General features: G+C 52.5%; 2 protein-coding genes across 9 annotated transcripts in view; one reads left to right on the top strand and one right to left on the bottom strand.

Annotated features, from left to right (window-relative positions):
• The window catches only part of KIF13B (kinesin family member 13B), a 201938-nt gene extending 194995 nt beyond the window's left edge, over positions 1-6943 (top strand). For both annotated transcript variants that reach the window (XM_045990711.1, XM_045990703.1), the window contains one exon: positions 1920-6943. In XM_045990711.1, coding sequence (XP_045846667.1) covers positions 1920-2209 — 290 coding nt within the window. In that variant the 3' untranslated portion in view covers positions 2210-6943. The remainder of the gene's footprint in view (positions 1-1919) is intronic.
• A 2303-nt stretch (positions 6944-9246) lies between these two features.
• The window catches only part of HMBOX1 (homeobox containing 1), a 205299-nt gene continuing 196611 nt past the window's right edge, over positions 9247-17934 (bottom strand). For 5 of the 7 annotated variants that reach the window (XM_045989231.1, XM_045989258.1, XM_045989266.1 and 2 more), the window contains exon 10: positions 9247-10238. In XM_045989231.1, the coding sequence (XP_045845187.1) occupies positions 10032-10238 (207 nt within the window). In that variant the 3' untranslated portion in view covers positions 9247-10031. Of the gene's footprint in view, positions 13701-17934 lie in introns of all 7 variants that reach the window. The other 2 variants (XM_045989300.1, XM_045989311.1) reach the window with 1 other exon arrangement.

Below are 17934 nucleotides of genomic sequence, written 5' to 3'. Positions count from 1 at the left end.
GAGAGAACCCGAGCAGGGGGAGGGTAGAGGCAGAGGGAGAAGCAGACTCCTTGCTGAGCAGGGAACCCCACATGGGGCACCATCCTGGGACCCTGATATTATGATTTGGGCAGAAGTCAGTCAGCTGAGGTACCCAGGCGTCCCCAGATTTTTTTTTTTTTTAAAACAGCTTTATTGTGATACCAAGTCACGTACTGTAAAGTCTGTTAAAAGTGTACAGTTTAATGGTTCTGATATATTTACACAGTTGTACAATCATTACTACAGTCTAATTTTAGAATAGGGTCATCAGTCCCCCCCCCCCAAAAAAGCCACATTTCCATTTGTAAGGTAGCCTCCTCTCTAAACTCCAGGTAACCAATAGTCTATTTTTTGCCCCTCTAAATGTGTATGAAATGTCCCAGTCTAGATTTCCACATAAAGGGGATCAGGCAGAAGGTGGGCTTTTAGGACTGGCTTCTTTCACTTAGCATGATTTTCCAAGGTAGATCCGGTTACGTCTTCTGTCAGCGTTTCATTCCTTTTTATGGCCAAACACTAGTCCATTGTGCCCACCTTGTGTTTATCCTTTCATCACTGGCTGGACATGTGGGTGGTTTCCACTTCTTGGCGATTGTGAATAATACTGTAAGTTGTAAGTGGTTCCAGAAGAGTCATATAGCTAGAATAGTTTTGTTTTTTTTTTAAAGATTTTATTTATTTATTTGACAGACAGAGATCACAGCAGGCAGAGAGGCAGGCAGAGAGAGAGAGGGAGAAGCAGGCTCCCCGCTGAGCAGAGAGCCCTGTACGGGGCTCGATCCCAGGACCCTGAGATCACGACCTGAGCTGAAGGCAGAGGCTTTAACCCACTGAGCCACCCAGGCGCCCCGCTAGAATAGTTTTTAAAGGAGAGTCTGCTACTATGTGCAGGGGAATTGGGAGAGAAGTTTGTATCTGCAGTTGACTCAAGAATTAAAGAGGGATTAACAAATAGATGAGTTCATCCAACAGTACACATTAAGCACCTACCATGTTGCAGATACTCGTCTTGGATCCCAAGAATACCTTGGGGAGCAAAACAGAGTCTGTGGTTTCACTGGACTTTGATTTTAAGAGGGAGAGAATTGCCAAGTAGACAAATAAAGAATTAAAATTTGATAGTAATAAGTTTCATGAAGAAAATGAAATGGGTTGAGTGGGCAGGATGGTGGGGAGCCCAGAAGCAGGGACCCAGTGCTGGGGGTTGGTGTGTGCGCCCTGGGAGCTGTGTGATAGCAGTGGCCCGACCTGGAGGGCGATGGTCTGTTAGGTGCTTTGAGAGGTGCACTGAGGGGACCTTTGTTGATAGACAGCAGAGATGGGGGGGGTAGGCAGGTCAGATGTGCAGACAATGAGTGTAGAAAATTCATGACTGTTTTTGCTGCAGAGATCAGGTTCCCCACCAACCCATCCTCATGGCACGTATTTAGGGATCACGGGGGCCCCTCTCCCTCTGCTCCTTTGAGTGCTGGTTTCTTATTTTTCACCTTAATGCATTTTTTTGCCCTTACAAAGGAAACTTCCTCACGCCATCTTGATAACACCAAGTGTGACATCTCACTAGCTGCAGTGGCATAATTTGCCAGTTGCCATCTGACAGATTCAGGAAAAATAATCGTTCTACCCATCCTAGGTTTATGTATGGACCAGCCAGGTTGAAGAAGGTCCATGCCCAGGGTGGTGTGGGGTTGGTGACTTGCTTGCACCTGGGCATTGAAGTGGCAGGACCCGAGGCTTCCCGTCTTTGGGGACCACCACGTGCTGCCCCAAAATGGTCACCCTGGCCCCCTTTGCTCAACAGTGAGCGCCTGTGCCCCCGGGGAGCCATCAGGCACACAGGGATGGGGAGCGAGGGCCCTGGGAAGTCATCTCCGTGTGCTCTTCTGTCTTCCCCTCAGGTAAGAATGACGGCTCCATTGGCGGGAAGCAGTACTTCAAGTGCAACCCTGGCTACGGGCTGCTGGTGAGGCCAGGCCGGGTGCGCAGAGCAGCGGGCGCAGGCCGGCGGCGCAGCGCGGGGCTCCGGCTGCAGGGCGCCCCCGAGCCCCGCAGGAGCAGCACTCTCTCTGGCTCCGCCACCAACCTGGCCTCTCTGACGGCGGCTCTGGCCAAGGCGGAGGGCGCCACAGCACTGAGGGCCGACAGGAGCCATAAGAACCCCGAGAACCGAAAATCCTGGGCCAGCTAAACCAGTGCTGGGCGCCGCGCACCACCCCCAACCCCAGGTTGCCTCCTCCTCGGCTGCCAGTCTGCTTCCCTCTGCTTCCCAGGCAGAGGCTGACAGAGGGGGCTGCCGGTGCCTTTTCCGAGCCTTGCCAGTGACAGCCCTGGGGTGGAGTTGGGACCTGAGTGTTCAGGGACACCTCAAACCCCCTTCCATGGGGAGCATGGCGAGGTGTCCTTTCTGCACCACGCAGGGCTGCTGACCTTTCCCTGCTCCTCCCGGGACTCTGGAAGCTTCAGGTCTTCCTCTGCCCAGAGAATGGGGAGGCATCTCAATAAGGTAGAGGGGTTGATGGTTCTAGGAGCCCAGAGCAGTCCTGGATTGTGGGTGTCAGTGAGGCCCCTGCCTGGGGCCCCATGCCTGGGATTTTCCCCTGGGGCGGCTGTTGTTCCTTTTTCCTGTTCTGATGACCCCATTAACATCTTAACCATCCCAGTGCCTTTCTCTCCCTGCAGAGGCGGGGCCTCCTCCCTGTGCCTCCAGAACAAGCACGCAGCAGACCCACGCTGGTTCTGGCTTCCTCCCTAGGCTCACTGCATCCCTCTGACTCACGGAGTCCCTACACCAAGTAACAAGCTCCCATAAGTGCCTCTGGCTGGCCTCCTGGGGCTCCTGGCACAGGGTCCTGGGCGCCCCAGCAAGGGGCACTGGGCCTGGCCCCTCCCGTCTTCCTCTCTTCCTTTCCACAGGGTTTCTTAGGGCTTTCTTTGTAGGTGTGTTAGTGTCTTAATACCTGCAAAGTGTTTTCTCTTTGCCATTTATTCCCTTAACAGAGTGCTTGGAATATATTTATTTATATTTATTTTTTCAAAATCCGGAATCACTCGCGAGCCACAATCACCTGCCCAGGCAAGAGTGCCCGGGGCTTGCCTCGCACATCGGCAGCCTGTGGGGTCACTCAGAGGGCGCAGGTTCCCAGAGGGGCGAGAGGGTGATGCCCCTCCTTTATGTCATGACTGACGCAGATACACAAGTGGCCTTCCTCTAAGGTGACAGTGACGACTTGGAGAATTACTTTATTGTGCTTCTGCAGTAACGAAGTCAGAGGCATCACGACCTTATTTGGTGCAATTCTGGTTTCTTGGAAGGACCTTAGACTAGTTTCACTTTTTGGCAGTTCTCTACCCTGACTCCCTGACCGAGCCTGGGGGACTGTGGCTTCGCAGGGCTCCCCACATCCCTGCGCCCTTGCCGAACCATCACAGATGTGGCACGAGCCCTCCAACCAGCATTGCCCCCCTCCTGCCCTGGAGCCCTTTCCTGCTGGGCACACTGGGGAAGGTGTCTGTGGAGGCGGGCAGAGAGGTGGAGCCTTGCAGGCCTCAGTGGTGCGTGGCCCTGAAGGGGATGTGCTGGCTGGGCAGCGGAGCCGCAGGGTGCTAGGGCCGATGGGGCCCCTACATGGCAGAGCCGCTGCTTCTCCTACTTCCTGCAGCCCTAGTCCAGTGGCCACCTGCCCTGGGCGTCCTCGCCAGGGCCTGATGGACCCATAGCTGCTCAGGCCCTGAGCCCTGGGTCAGGATTCGTGCACAGCACTTCTGGAAGGCCTGTTTTTAGTTCTCACGTTTAGACTCTTAAAAAACGATGCCCAGAAAGGCCTTTCTGAAAGATCTGTTCTCTAGGGATTTGAAGCCCCTTCCCAGCAGTAACTCCAGGTTCCCTGCCCCTGGGTGGGGTTGTGTGGGGCCCGCGGCCAGCTGGGGAAGCAGAGCCCCATGGGCACCCCCAGGTGTGCGGCTGCTGCAGGCCTGATCCCCCGGGAAGGAGCCCGAGATTAATTAGCTTCCATTAATTACACGTGGCGGTGCCCGCCCGCGTGGGGCCCAGCTGTGCGCGAGGTGGAGCGCTGCCGCTCCCGCCCGCCCCTACCCCGGCAGCGATTGGACCTCTGCCCGGGAGGGGGTGGTCCACGCTCGGCGCCTTCCCGGGACCTCGGCCTCGCCGGCCCAAAGCGCGAGCTGCGCTGGGGCCGGAGCTACACCCTCGGCGTAGCTTCAGCTCTGCAGCTGTTCATAGTTGCAGAGCTGGAAGGGAACTTCTCAAGGGGAACAAGCCGAAACCGAGGAGAGTTAGCGCTGCCTTCCAGCTTGTAGAAGCGCCGGCGTCGGACTCCCGGCGCGGCGCTCTCAGCTGTTCCCCAGAAGCACCGGCCCCTCCTCACAGCACCCTGGCTGCCCTCCCACCGCCTGGGGCCCCGCCTGGCGCTTTGAGCGCCCAGCTCCTCTGGGACCGCGCCTTCGGCGTCCCGTCCTCGCCTGCGGCGGACCGTTGGCCCTGCAGGTCGGTGTCTCAGTTCCTCCCGTCGTGGCGGCCATGAGCGCATCGGGGCTGGTGGTGTGCCCCGGGGAGGGCCGGCCTGGGCGCCCCAGGTGTGAGGGGACCCTGCCCGGGGCGGCAGCTACGCCCCCGCGGTCCTGCGTGCTATGGGTGCTGGGCTCTGCTCTTCTGCTTAACGTCCTTCCCAGCGAAGAAGTCCTCTAACAACCTGTGTTTAGTTAGGACTCGTCGCTGTGGACACTAGCATCCGTGTGGTTCATGGACGTAGGTTCCGCCACTGCCCCTTTCTCTGAGGGGAGCAGCTCTTGCTCCCGCAGCCTAGGGTTACCTGCCAGGCTCCTTGGGGAGAACAATGGAAGGTGGCTTGGCCCTTCACGATCCTCACTTACGGGGCAAAGTACTTGCTGGAGCCCAACTGCTGGTAATGTGGCGCCGACCGCGGTCTGTGGAACCATCTGGGGAAGGTCAGTTGGGAGGCGAGGGCTGTGGTTCTCGCTCTGTCACTAGGGTTAGTTCAGATACTGCAGACCATGATGGAATTCTGGGCTGGAGCAGGGTTTTAGGGGCCAGAGCCTGCAGGAACAATGGAAGAGCCTGGACGGACTGAGTTCAGAGCTGCCCAGGCATGGGAAGACTTTCCAGACCACCTCTTTCTACCATGCTCCCCACCTCCCCTTTGCCCCAGGCCTGCTTTTTAAACACAGGGGCTTGTGTCCTCTGCCTGAGATCCCCCACCCCACCTTCCTGTTGCCTGCATCTCTGCCTCCCCCACAGCCGCCCACCCCCCCATGGGCTTCGGGCCAGGCTGGGCCTTAGCACGTGACCGAGCGCCAGGCGCGGCAGCGCTGTTGCCCTCCTGTGTGGGAAGGTTGTCGTTCCTCCTGGGAGGAAGGTGCTACGGCGGCTGCTTGCTGAGGTTTCCTGCTAGTGGAGTGAGCTTTGGGATCCATCCTGCAGCGTGTGAGAGAGGAGCGATCCCGTAGGTGTTCTTGGGCTGTCACCACAGCTGGGCGGTCACCAGTGCCCGGAGAAGCGGGTGTGGCTCTTGTGCCCCAGCTGTGGCCCTGCGGGCACCCTGGCAGCCTTGAGGGCTGGGCCGGATCCATGCAGAGACAGGGTTTGCGGCCCTGAGCCGCCTCTCTCCTTGCTCCACCACCTGCACTTCTCTTCCAAGCCCACATGTCGCTGGATAACTCCGGGTGCAGGTGTCACTCCATTGCAGTCTGCTGTCTTCCTGGGCAGCCCGGGACAGCCCCGCTCCTTCCCGGGGAGAGCGATGCGAGTCAGATGGAGGCCCGTCCTGCTTGGTCTGTGGCCTTCACTCTGGCTTCTTGGTGCAGACTCACGGTAACTCGTTACTGGGAAAGCAGGGACGTGAAGTAGACGTGGTCACTGAAGCCATAGCCCAGGCAGTCCCCGCAACCCAGCATTTATTAGGCCAGAGGTGCCGTCCTTTGGGTCATGTGATCATGGGAGAGGGAGGGAAGGGCCCCATTTCCTGTCTTCTGTTCTCCCCTTACTGATGGGCGTTATGTTAAAATATGTGTCAGCGCTAGGATTACGGACGTGGTTCCGGCAGGTCCCAGGCTCTGGAACTGGGGGTGACAGCAAGAGGGGATGGGCTGCCTGGCCACAGGTGCAGCATGAGGACTTGTCAGAGGCCAGATAGGGGCTGCAGTGGGGACAGCTGTCCGGAATCCCAGCCTGGCCAGAGGGCGCGGGAGCAGGAGGAAGCACAGCCAGCACGTGTAGCCGTGGCCAGCCATGAAGGGCCTTGTGTGTTTGCTGAGAGATTGGAGCTTCCGTTGAGCTGTGAATGGGACCCTTGCAGATTTGAAAGGCTTTAGGTGTTTCCATTCCCCATTACTCCCCTTCCCCTCTTGGATTAATGTTCCTTGTATGTGAGACCCACAAGAAGTTCAAGGGTATTTATTTTCCTGGCTAAGATTAGCCCTACTACTTGCCTGAGGTCGCTTGAGGCCTGCATCTTGGACAGGGAGTGCCCGAGGAGGCGGTCATCTGTCTGTCGTGCCTTACCCTGGGGATGGCGAGTACAGCCTGTCTTCTATGCCCAAAGACACTGGCTTGATGATCTCCACATGTCTATTTCTCTCAGAGAAGTCCGTTGTGCCTTCAGCCGGGCTGCTGACACTAATTTTGTGGGGAGGGTCTTGGAACATCTCCACGTGTGGAGTTCTGTAAATATGATGGGTTCACGTATAACGAAGTGGTTCTGATTGGGGGACTATATTGATTTGCTGCACATGAAATGGGAGTTTTACAAAATCCAAAGACTGTAATGAATTGTAAAGACTGAATGATTTGTATCATAAAATGAACTAAACCTCTGTAATTTTGTACCATATATGCCTTTCTGTCATGTGACCAGCAGCCTCTAAATAAAACCCGATTTCGTGCCTATGTCTGAGGTCGGTCTTGTTGCTTTTCCCTCCGTGAACCCAGACGTGGTGGTGTTTGTGCTCATTGTAGACTGCCCCACAGGGCAAGGGGTGGCCTGGGTCGAGGGCTTTTCAAGATTGAGGCTAGAAGAGGGAGGTTCAGGGAGGCAACAGGTCCCTGATCGCATGTCTCCGGCCCCTCTGCTCTTTGTGGTTCGGACTGAAGAACCAGGGAAGTCCGGTGGGTTCTGTGACCGGTCTTACCTCTTAGTTGAGATCTCTCACCAGCGCCAAGAACCAGTGGAAACTTTGGGGTGGCCTTTGACCCCGGGTAATGGGAACTTCTGGGCCAACTGGGAGGCAGCTGGCCTGGAGGGGATTGGGGGGGGTGGGCGGGGACAGGCCGCTTCTCTGGAGCAGGATGTCCCAGTGCTCAGGCCAGGGCTCCGCTGCCTTGATCTACAAGATCGACCTCACGTCAGACCCCCAGCTAGGGAGCCGGGGACATGTTCCATGGCTGCACAGGCGGTTCTGGGAAGGAGGTGATGGTTGTGGACCCTGGCAGGGCTGGGCCGCACCCCCACAGGCTGCGGAACCCAGTGTTCTCTGTTGGCTTGCTTTTTCCCATCAGGACGTGGCTCCCAGCCATCACCCAGCATGGTTCACAACGACACCCAGGGTGGCGGGTCCGGCCCCTCTGACCTGGGCAGGGTGGGGGTGGAGGTCTCCTCTTAGATGGCCTGCGGGGACCAACTCGAGGTCCCTGAGCACAGCCCGGCATTGGGTTAGCCAGGGTGCTGTTTCCACAGGGAGTCGACTCATGGGCAGCCCTGCACCGGCCGCTCGCGTGGCCCTCAGCTGATGTAAATGTCCTTGCAGATGCAGAGGCCCGATTGGTAGTGGCCACCAGTCAGGGCACATGTTTGCAGGACTTGTTTATATTCATAAGTGCCAAAGAATTGTTCTCAGAGAAAGTACTGCCAAATTATGACAGAAATTTGGCAGCCAGGAGCTGCCCTGCTCTGAGGCAGGAGTCTGAATGTAGGAATGATCTAGCTCCTGGGACAAATCCTCATTTTTCGAGTTGCTACTCGTTGCTACTTGTTTTCTCAAGATGAGGAGAGACCTTCTTGGTCTGCCTGAGGCAGTGGGCTTGTTTCAGTTGTGCAGACCCGAAAAGGGGCTCCAGTGGACACGTCCGATTTAGTTCGTTCACTCACTCGCTGTCACTCAGTGAACACTTGTGTCCTCGTCCTGTGCCAGGCCTCATGCAACAAGCAATGCAGACAAGTGATCCTGACGAGACGAGCCCCACAGCCGGGTCTGGAGGGCACGGGGTCGGCAGAAGGGGCCCCAGGGGCTGTAGGAGCTGAGGGGGTTCCCTCCAGTGTGGTGTGTTTGCAGGACTCAGAGAAGTTGGAGGGGGTATTGCTGGGTAGGCAGGTGTGAAGGAAGCAGGAAGCCGTTTGGGCCCAAACAGAGGAGCGTGAGGGGAAGATGGTTCTCGGCATTCCCGCCCCCATCTCCCGCCCACCTCCACTTGTAGGCTTAGAATTGGGGGGCAACTTAAATTTTAGCAGAGCCTTTTCTAATGATGTATGTATGGGAATAAAGCCACTTACTTCTTAGGCTTTCTCTGAGGAGAAGTAAAGCAAATCAACCTGAGTCTGCTGGGTGAGAGGGGGCTCGGGCACGTTGTCCTTGAGTCCTGGATAAGGATCTGACCCCAACCACTGGATGTCTTTAAAGAAATACAATGAAGCTTCAGCTTTCTTTGATTTCATTTTTCACTGCTAGAGGTCAAGAAGCCCCAGGAAATATGGCTCCTTTAAGAAAATGAGGTGCTTGGGATGTGGCCTGGTGTGGGAGAGGTAAGGTGTGTGGGATTTCACCACTCAGCACAAGAAAGGAAAAGGCCGTGGTCCCAGCGGTGGAGAAGCTGCTAGGACCGCAGTGGTTCTGGGATAGGAGAAGCTGGTGGGAAGGGAGGAGGAAAGGGAGGGAGGCTGGGGCCTGCATGAAGGCACCACTGGGCAGGACAGCTGGGGAGAGGCACAGCCGCTCCCGGGGTGGACACACCCAAACAGAGAAGGCGGTTCGGGGGGAGGTGGACGGACTCAGGGCCTTTTGTGAGCAGGTGGCATTCCCTCTCACTAGGCAGTGTCTGACCTCTGTCCAGGCATCCTTGGGTCTCCGGGCACACCGATCGCTTTTTAAAGCAAAGGCACCGATGCCTGAAACAGAACACGGCCACCCCTCTCTCCGTTAGTGTTGAGGCACTTCCCAGGCGACCCTCCTTACCCAAAGAAATCCGGCCAGTCTTTGTTCAGTTATACGTTTTATTCTCTAATAGGTACAATACTAAAATAAACACAAATTAAAAAAAAGTTTTATTAAAACAAAACTGTACAAAAAAGCAGTATACTACATTTTAATTACAGAACAGTCTACTGTCCAAAAGGCACTAATCCAGAATAGGAGATACAATGATACAGGACTCATTTGAACTATTTTTAATCAATACAATAGAGCACTTGTTTCTTTGACCATTTACATCTAGAAACAAGGGCTTTTTGCTACAGTCATTACACATTGTTATAAATATGAGTCCCACAGGTGAAGGTGCAGTATCGCTCTCCCTAAACAAGGTTCACGCCAAGAGGGACTGCCTTGGGGTCGAGAGGTGGGTGGGCAGCGGGGTTGAGGCCCGGGCCCAGGGTGCCCGACACCTCCCCCGGGGGAAGGGCGACCGTCCTGGCGCACAGAGCTCGTCTTCCAGCCTGGTCTCTCAGATGGTTGGTTTCTGGCCATTACCGGCAGCCACTTTACCCCCCTGTTGTGTGTTAGCACCGGGAAAGTGGGTTCTGAGATGCTCCAGGGAACTGGGGCTGGAGGTCTGGGTGATGAAGCGTCAGCAGCTCGGCAGAGGGGAGGCATTTTGGTAACCTGGTCTGAAAAAGGCAGCAACTACTTGGACACAGAGCCCAGGGACAGCCAGTGAGCTGGGCACCAGAGCTGGGCAGAGCCCCCCTGCTCCTTTCTGGGCAGACTTCTGGCCCAGAACTGGGAGGTCCTGCACCTCCCCCTGAGGGACCCGGTGGAGTCTTATGTTAGAAAGATCTGACAGTCCTTTGTTTTGGAAGTTGCTTTCTAGAAGTGAGATTCAGCTTCCCAGAGGCCGTGCCCTGCCTCACTGCTGCCTCAGGACCGCAAGCAACTCCTGGGCAGGAGAGGGCCAAGCTCTGTCCACTTCTCCATGTTTGGTGGCCTGGACAACTCTCTAAACCCCAGATTTCATTCTCTGTTGGACTCTGGACCTAAGGAAGAGAGATACTGCAGCTTTTCAAACAGTGTCATACACATAGAAGACAAAGACAGGTATCTGATGTTAACAAAAATAAGTAACAAAGAAATAGGATTAAACCAAATCTCTTCTCACAGCATCCTATACTACATCCTCCTTCTGCTTAGCAGAAAATTGTACGTACACAAAAATACAAATACACAATTTTGTAGAACAGTCTGATTTTAATATATTTATATATATTTATATTTATACGAGTGGCAGGTTAGTTCATTATATAGAGCTTTTTGCACTTTTGGCTCATATGCAACAAGGCTTATAAATTCAGCTTTAGCTTTCATTCAGGTTTTATAGCTTTTGAACAATTGTTTTCACATTTAAAGCAGCATCCAATTTGCACTAGGAGTTTGTGGTGATTACAGGAAAGATGGGGTCAGGAGGTTACCGACAGGGAAGGCAGGGCCAGGGGCAGATATACATTCCAGTGTGTGTGGCGATGTCAGAGGATTGCTATGGGACAGAGTTGACCATGATGACCCCTTGAGGTAGACTGAACACCTTACAGCAGACTCAGACACAGGTGCGACTCCCCTCAGGGACACATGGTGCACAAGATGGGGGACAGAGACCAGAAGACGCCAAAGGGAAACACAAAGACTAAGACACACGACGGCCAAGGCAGGGAAGGGAGCACTCTGCCCCCACACCCATCTGGTAGGGACCCCACACAGCCCGTCGCAGATACTCGAGTATTTGGTGGACGCTAAAGACTTTCAGGCGGTCCCAAGGCATCTGGTCCATGGTATCTGATCAGATTACGACTGTCAAACCCACTTTCCGTTTTATAACCTGCTGTGCCAGCTCGCTCCCACCCCCGCCACGAACAGGCAGACAGAGCTGCGCGTAGTTCCGCAATGGGGATGAGCCCCCAGCACTCCGCGGATGCCGGAGCGTTCGGGTCCAGCTAATGGAGAAGCAAGCGGGCCTCTTGGGCCAGGCGCTGCCGCGCATGGCCAACTCCCTGCGCCCCCGCGGCCCACGCGCACGCGCACCTGGGGCAACTGACCAGCGCTGGGGGGCGCTGCCCACACCAGCGTCTGCCGGTCGGAGCAACAGATCACGGCCCCATCCCGGGCTGGCTGCTGCCCTCAGCAGCAGCTCCCTCTAGTCACCACCAGGGCAGTGGTCTCCCACTGGGATCACTTTCATCAACCCGCCTCCCTTCTCTATTCAAATCCAAAGAATTCCTCTGGCAAATCTGCCCATACCTGTTAAATGTGAATGCCCACCGTTTGGGTTATTACATTGTCTGAACAAAAACGCTGGATTATTAATGAAAATAAAGTGCCTGGGTATGGATTTGTCCATTTTGCAAAAACTTTCTAATGCACCAACAAATCATCTGAGCGCTGCTTAGTGCCGTGATGTGAACAGACTGCAGTCACAAAATAATCCGTCCTACACCCACCACATAATAAAGGCCCCGAATTTAGGTCAGACTTCAATTACTTTAAAAAAGAAGCAAACAAATAACTCACACTCATTTTCAAAGACGCACTTCTGATCTTGCTTCACCCCCAGCAATGATGGCCCTTCTGAGCCCTTGTGAGTGGACACCCTGATCCCTCAAATCTAGGAAGAGAGGACAGGGAGAGGCAGCCAGGGTTCCAGTGATTAATGATGGCAAATGAATCATGGTGTTTTTAACTGTGATTATCTGACTCTTTGCCCTCTTGGATCTGGGTGCATTTTCCAGCTGAGGACAAAGACAGACTGAATTCTGCTCTGTGGCTGTGTTGCTCTCCCCTATCTTCCCCACTCAGGAGCTGTAGACCTTGAGAAGCGGGCTCCTGAACATTCTCGATGAGCCAAGACTGGAAGCCCATCAACAGAGACATCCTTAAAAAGCAGCACAGGAAAGACTGACAAGCCAGCCTGCCGGGGCACTGATGATGTCACCCTGCCCACCAGCTTGCCCTAGCAGTTGTTCTGCCTGCAGAACGCCGGGGAACCTGGAGAGGGGGGCAGTTATCTGCACCCGTCCCTGGGGGCTAAGTGCAGGGTGGGGAAGGAGTGGGGGCAGGGCACAGGCTGACTCTCTGGCAGGTTCCAGAGGTCTGTAACTTGCTTAGGCACTTAAAAAACATAACTAGAAATGTATCCTTGGAAGGTACCGCATACCCAACGGTGACTATGGCCGTGGAAGGGAGGGAGGGGAGCCCAAGGGGAATCAGAGAAGGCTGTGGGCTCTTTCAGGGGAGGCAACTTGGATGTTCTCGCTATCCTCTGGCAGGGGAGCGCCCCACCTTGGAGCCTGGGTGAGTCTGAAGAACCAGGGCCGGGCTGGCAGGGGCTCTGCTCTTTTCTGTTTCTGCAGACCAGGGCGAATGGATGGGGGAGAGCAGGTGTATGGGAAGCCGGGATGGCCTGCTCTAGACTCATAGCCACAGGACTGCACGGGCCTGCTTTCTATTATCTGTGTGAGGAAAACTACTAGGAAAAGAAGAGGCCCTTTCTGAAAAGAGTGTTCTGGCAAAACCAGTAAGCAGTAAAGAAAAGCCTTGCCAGAGATGCTGATGCTTGAAGGTAGAAGCTCCCTACGCCCCACCCCTGCCCCCAAGAACTTTGGTTTTGGTTTCGTGGTGCCCATTTTCAGAGATGCAGGATTAAGGGGCTCACTGACTCTAACATACAGAAATGTGGTTTTCAAGGCAGATCACTAACGATAATGCTCTTGCAAGGAGCCCGTGGCGGAGCTCTCACCTTCGTTCAATCCACTCCACTAATATCCGCACTGCCTACCCCGCCTATGAATCTGGCATAAAAACAAAAGAGTTCAATGTAATATCACTAGAGTGGCTGCTGTTTACACTACTATAGCACTAATGTCGTTTTCTTTCCAGTTTAATAGCTTCAATGAATGATGAAGTGGAAAAACAACCCTTGTAAGTTTATGCTGGGCTCTTAGTTCCAGTAAAGCAACAAAAGGGGAGCGGTTTCTGGGCTTAAAGGAAGCCAGAAAACAAGGCTGAAATTTCGGCTTGACCTGGAAGTGATGGGAAACTGGACAAAGCAACACAAATCTTGTGACTCATCTCTCCCACGTATACTGGTTGGTTAAGAGACATGTGCTCTTTCCCAGGACAGAGTTAATGTCTCTATTCCAAAATTTCAGTGGCACCCAACTGCCACCAGAGATGCCACACCTGGATCAAAAGCTACATGGAAGGCACGCATACCTTGTTCTTCACATCAGGGTGGGGTTTTTTTTGTTTGTTTGTTTGTTTTGCTTTTTGTTCGTTTTTTGGTGGGGGAATAGATAACCAAAAAACCCCATGGGCCAGCTAATGAAACAAGGTACCTATTACGGGGGTCCCCAATCCCAAGGTGTCAACTTGGTGGATCCACTCACGGGGCCACGCCAGTGGGGGCTTTCCTCCAGGGCAGACTCCACTCTCTTGGGCTTCAAGGATGCCTAGGACATGAGAGAGTGTATGAGGAGAGAGAGGGACAGCCAGTTCCTGCGAACTGCTTACTTGCAAGAGGAATAGAGTCAGAGAAGCGACGGGGAGAGAAACATGGAATTTCAGTCCCGTCCTCAGGTCAGCTTGGAGCCCATGCCCCTGACCGTAGTCACTGAGCTGCCACCTGAACTCCGAGGTAGCTCAGCCCTGTGCCAGGCTGTGGTTATGAGAAAGTTCTTACGCTGAGCTCAAATCTGTACCTGTTTCCATGCAGAGCAGACATGAATACCAGAGTCCCAGAACCTCCTACTGGCTCAGCCCCACTGCCTCTCATGACTGTGATGGACATGACAGCAGACTGAGTTGGAATGGCTTAGCTAAACACTTCTGTGCAGAAGCAGGATGCCTAAAGGTAACAGGCATTATGAAGATGCTCGAAGAGCTAAATAGAAAACAGGAAGTGTGTGAGATCTTTAACATCCTCTGCCTCAACTAACTGGAACTACACCCAAGGAGTGCTAGTAAATTCTCCTTCTCCACAAGACACAGATGAGACAGCCATACTGTTTCTTCCCCACAAAAAGGCAGGACTTCACATTTGCCTTCTGGAGACATGATGCCTGAAACAAGAGGTTTCACATCATAGCTGCGGAGCCTCCCTGAGGTCACTGTATTTCCATCACCATTACTAAACAAGGAGAAAGGTCAAGGGAAAGGGGTGCTCTCGTGTCTAGATCATCACGGTAGCACTAGTTCAAGGTCAGAGGGAATGAAGGGCAGGGAGAGATGGTAGCATTGGGAGAGGGGGCTGGTAAGAACTATCCAGTGTGGTCGTGTGAGAAAACAAAACAGATTAAATGCAGTGATTTCACTCAGGGCAATGCCAGGCAGACTCTCTGGTCCATTCTCCAATGAAGGTCCTACTAAGATGAAAGAAGCAACTGGAAATTTCACTTTTCTCCATTAAGGTGGTACTGCTCAGTGTGGGGTCTGTGAATCTTCAAGAATAAACGAGACAGACCACTCAGCACAGTGCCAGGCATACAGTACATGCTCAGTAAGTGTCAGCTGCTATTATCATGAGCGCTGAATACTTCAGGAGGTCTGAATGTTTGTCTCTTGTCGCATCATGATTTAGAACAACATCTTTACTCTGTTTTCTTGTAAGAGCAACTTCGGGTGTTCTCTTCCCCAAAATACATATTTCAAGGCTAAGTCCTCCCTACGTTTTCACGGATTTTGGTGAGTTGGCTTTTGTTTTTGGGTTTTTCTTTTTAGTGGGGGCTGCTGGTGGTACTGGCATTTATGGTGGAGGGTGTTTTGAATCACTGAGGTGGCCTCTGGAAACACCTGGGAGGGTGATGTCTTGCCAACTCCGGTTCTTTCTCAGTAACGCCATTCCTTAAGCAGCACATCTAATACTTTGATCCCTCAAATAGTAGATTGTGTTAGAAGGTTTTAACTGCAGTGATAATTCTATTTTCTTTGAATGTAAGCAGATAATCAGAATGTTCTGCTGGCTGTTTTAATGCAGGTCTCACAAATCACAGAATTATACTCATCTAGTCGGTTCCCAATTGCAAATCTTAAGACAGATTCTCAATTGTAATGGAGATAGTTATCTTTCAGCAGCTAGGAAAATAAGGGATGAGATACTCTGCTCTTTGGGGTCATAAATCCACGATCATTCCAACTATCAGAAGACTGACAGGATCCCACAGAAAAGTCTCAAAGATGGCACATGTGTCTTGAAGGCAGGCATGTTGGGGTGGGGCTGAAAGTCCCTTTAAGATCATCTAGGAAGAGAAGCACTGAGTAAGAACTTTTAATGGTTTCCTGATTTAGCCCAACTACTATATATTTGGAGGTATTTTTGAGGGGAACAAGAATAAAAGACCCCAAGGCAGTCTTTTCCCAAATTGTCTGTGTGTGTGTGTGTGTGTGTGTGTGTGTGTATGTGTGTGTGTGTGTGTGTGAGAGAGAGAGAGAGAGAGAGAGAGATAGATAGACAGATAGACTGTGGACAGGGGGAGAGAACAGTTATAGAGAAGCAGCCTACCTCAGCATTTTCATCAAACTAAAGTTTAGCGTTTGGTTAGGATCCCTTCTGAGCTGTGGACAGGGGAAAAGGTTTGTATGAGGCTAAGCAGCAAAATACAAATGAAAGCAAGAGCCGCATTTTCTCAGTGGTTACTAACCAACGCTGGAGGGTTCAGCGGGCCAGGCTCGTGAGCACAGCCGGGAGCCACATGGGAATGAAGCACCTGGAGGGGCCACTTGGTACGATGCTGGATGCTGGTATTTGCCTAGACTGACTCTTGATATAACTGAATGAAGACTTCTGCAAGTGATGGAAAAAGAGCCAAAAGCACATTCTAGAGAAAGGCTAGATAAAGACACAGCAGCTCCGGTCCAGTGGGAGGCGAGGTCTTGGCGGGGAGAAGAGCAGACATCTGGGGCAGGAGACTGCATAAGGCGTCCAGGCCACCCAGTGCTCAGTGGGTGGGATGAGGTGGATGAAGAGAAAGGAAGAGAAGTAGAAGGGAGAGAAAAAGAACATGGACTTGGAAGGGCTAGGGAGACAATCCCACCGACTTGGCAGAATAATGGAGAAAACCCTGGCTAAGAAAAGACTGCCAGTACAAGGAAGTTGGTGGCTGCCGTGTGAGAGCGGTGTGGGGGAACACACGTATACCCAGTAACCTCAGGACACTGCCAATCAGTACTCCAGTTGTGCCACAGAACTGTTCACAGCCCATATGTGTTCATATGTGTTTGTGTCATGCTGGCCAAACATCCTAGGACCCAATGAGGGAAATGTGTAAATTTCCATTTGATACTTTCTGATGGTGACAAAGGAAACACCAAGTAGCCAGAGAAAGAATTAAAACCCTAGGGAGCTTGTTAAGCAGTGAATATCCTCAAGTTAGGCTGTACAGCACGCTAGCGGGCTAGCAAGTCAGAGAGAGTCGCAGAGGCCTTGTCAGGGGCTGACTCAGTTTGGGATTCTGACTGCAGTTTCTGCCAAAGGTGAAGCAGTTTGAAACTGGACGTGAGACAAAGAGGTTTCACATCATGTAGAAGTCAAATGGGGAACAGCAGCAAAGGCTTCCATTTTGAAGCTGAAATAACTCCAAATCCTTCTCTTTCACTAAGGAGAGGACACGAATACCATGTCATTATTTTAGTTTACTGAGCTGCTGTTCCAAATGTTCTTGGGAGCATTAGTGCTAAAAGGGAACAGGGAATGGGAGATCTGCCATTTCCAATCACATAAAGGACAGAAATCCTTTTAATTATGACCATGCCAATCTACATCTTGCTAAAACAGCTAATTACATGTCAGGAGGACACTCAGTCATTCAGAACAATTGTCATTATATTTTTATATATTCATTCTGTGCCACCCCCCTCAATTACCATGGTTACAATTTGAAAGGATTCAGGCAAACCTTCATTTGATCACAGCACACCAATGTGAATTTGAGAGTTAATTATGGATGTACAGAGCCACGTTCCTTAAAAGAGAAAATGCAAATGGAGTTAGGGGAGTGGCACCCCGAGATGTCCGAACTGGGAGCCGAGCTCTGAGTATGCGCCCTCTTCAGGTCAGCCTCCGCAACCAGTCACACTCAACAGCTGCCCCATGCCACCACACCATGGGGCTCAGACACCCACAGGAGGGCACAGTTGCACAACTCAATCCCCAAACTTGCCAAGTAAAAAAGACATCAGGAAAGCAAGGCAAAGACTCCTGCAGACGCCTCCTTGTTTGCTGTTAGGGTGCCGCGCTGGCTAAGGAGCTAATGGGCGTGGAATGTGGCAGTTAGTGGTCAGTGGTGTAAAATGCAAGTCAGACTTCACTTGAATGGAATCGATTTAGTTCTACTCACTGCTTGGCCCCAGGTGTCACATGAAGCATGGTATAAAGAAAAAAGTCCAGTGATCTGCACATTTGCTACACATGGCATCTACTATATCAAGGTCCTCGGGTGACGGTAAGAACAGGATGTAAGATCTTTTGGTGTGGCCAGAGTTTCCCTCTCTTCTCCACCATATCTACTCCCCTCTTAATTACAAAGGAAAACTAATGTTATAGGAAACTGGATTTCTCAGATCGTTAGCTTTCTCTTTGCTGCCGCTTCTCATCTCTGCCAAGAAAGAATAATGAAGCTGATGTAGACACCTCACAGTTTATGAACTTCCAGCTTTTGAACGTCCATCAATAGGAACAAAGTTGCACTT

This window comes from Meles meles, chromosome 2 (assembly GCF_922984935.1).
Source record: "Meles meles chromosome 2, mMelMel3.1 paternal haplotype, whole genome shotgun sequence".
Classification (NCBI taxonomy): Eukaryota; Metazoa; Chordata; class Mammalia; order Carnivora; family Mustelidae; genus Meles; species Meles meles.
Note: the sequence above shows the minus strand (reverse complement) of the source record. Positions and strands in the feature narration are given on the sequence as shown.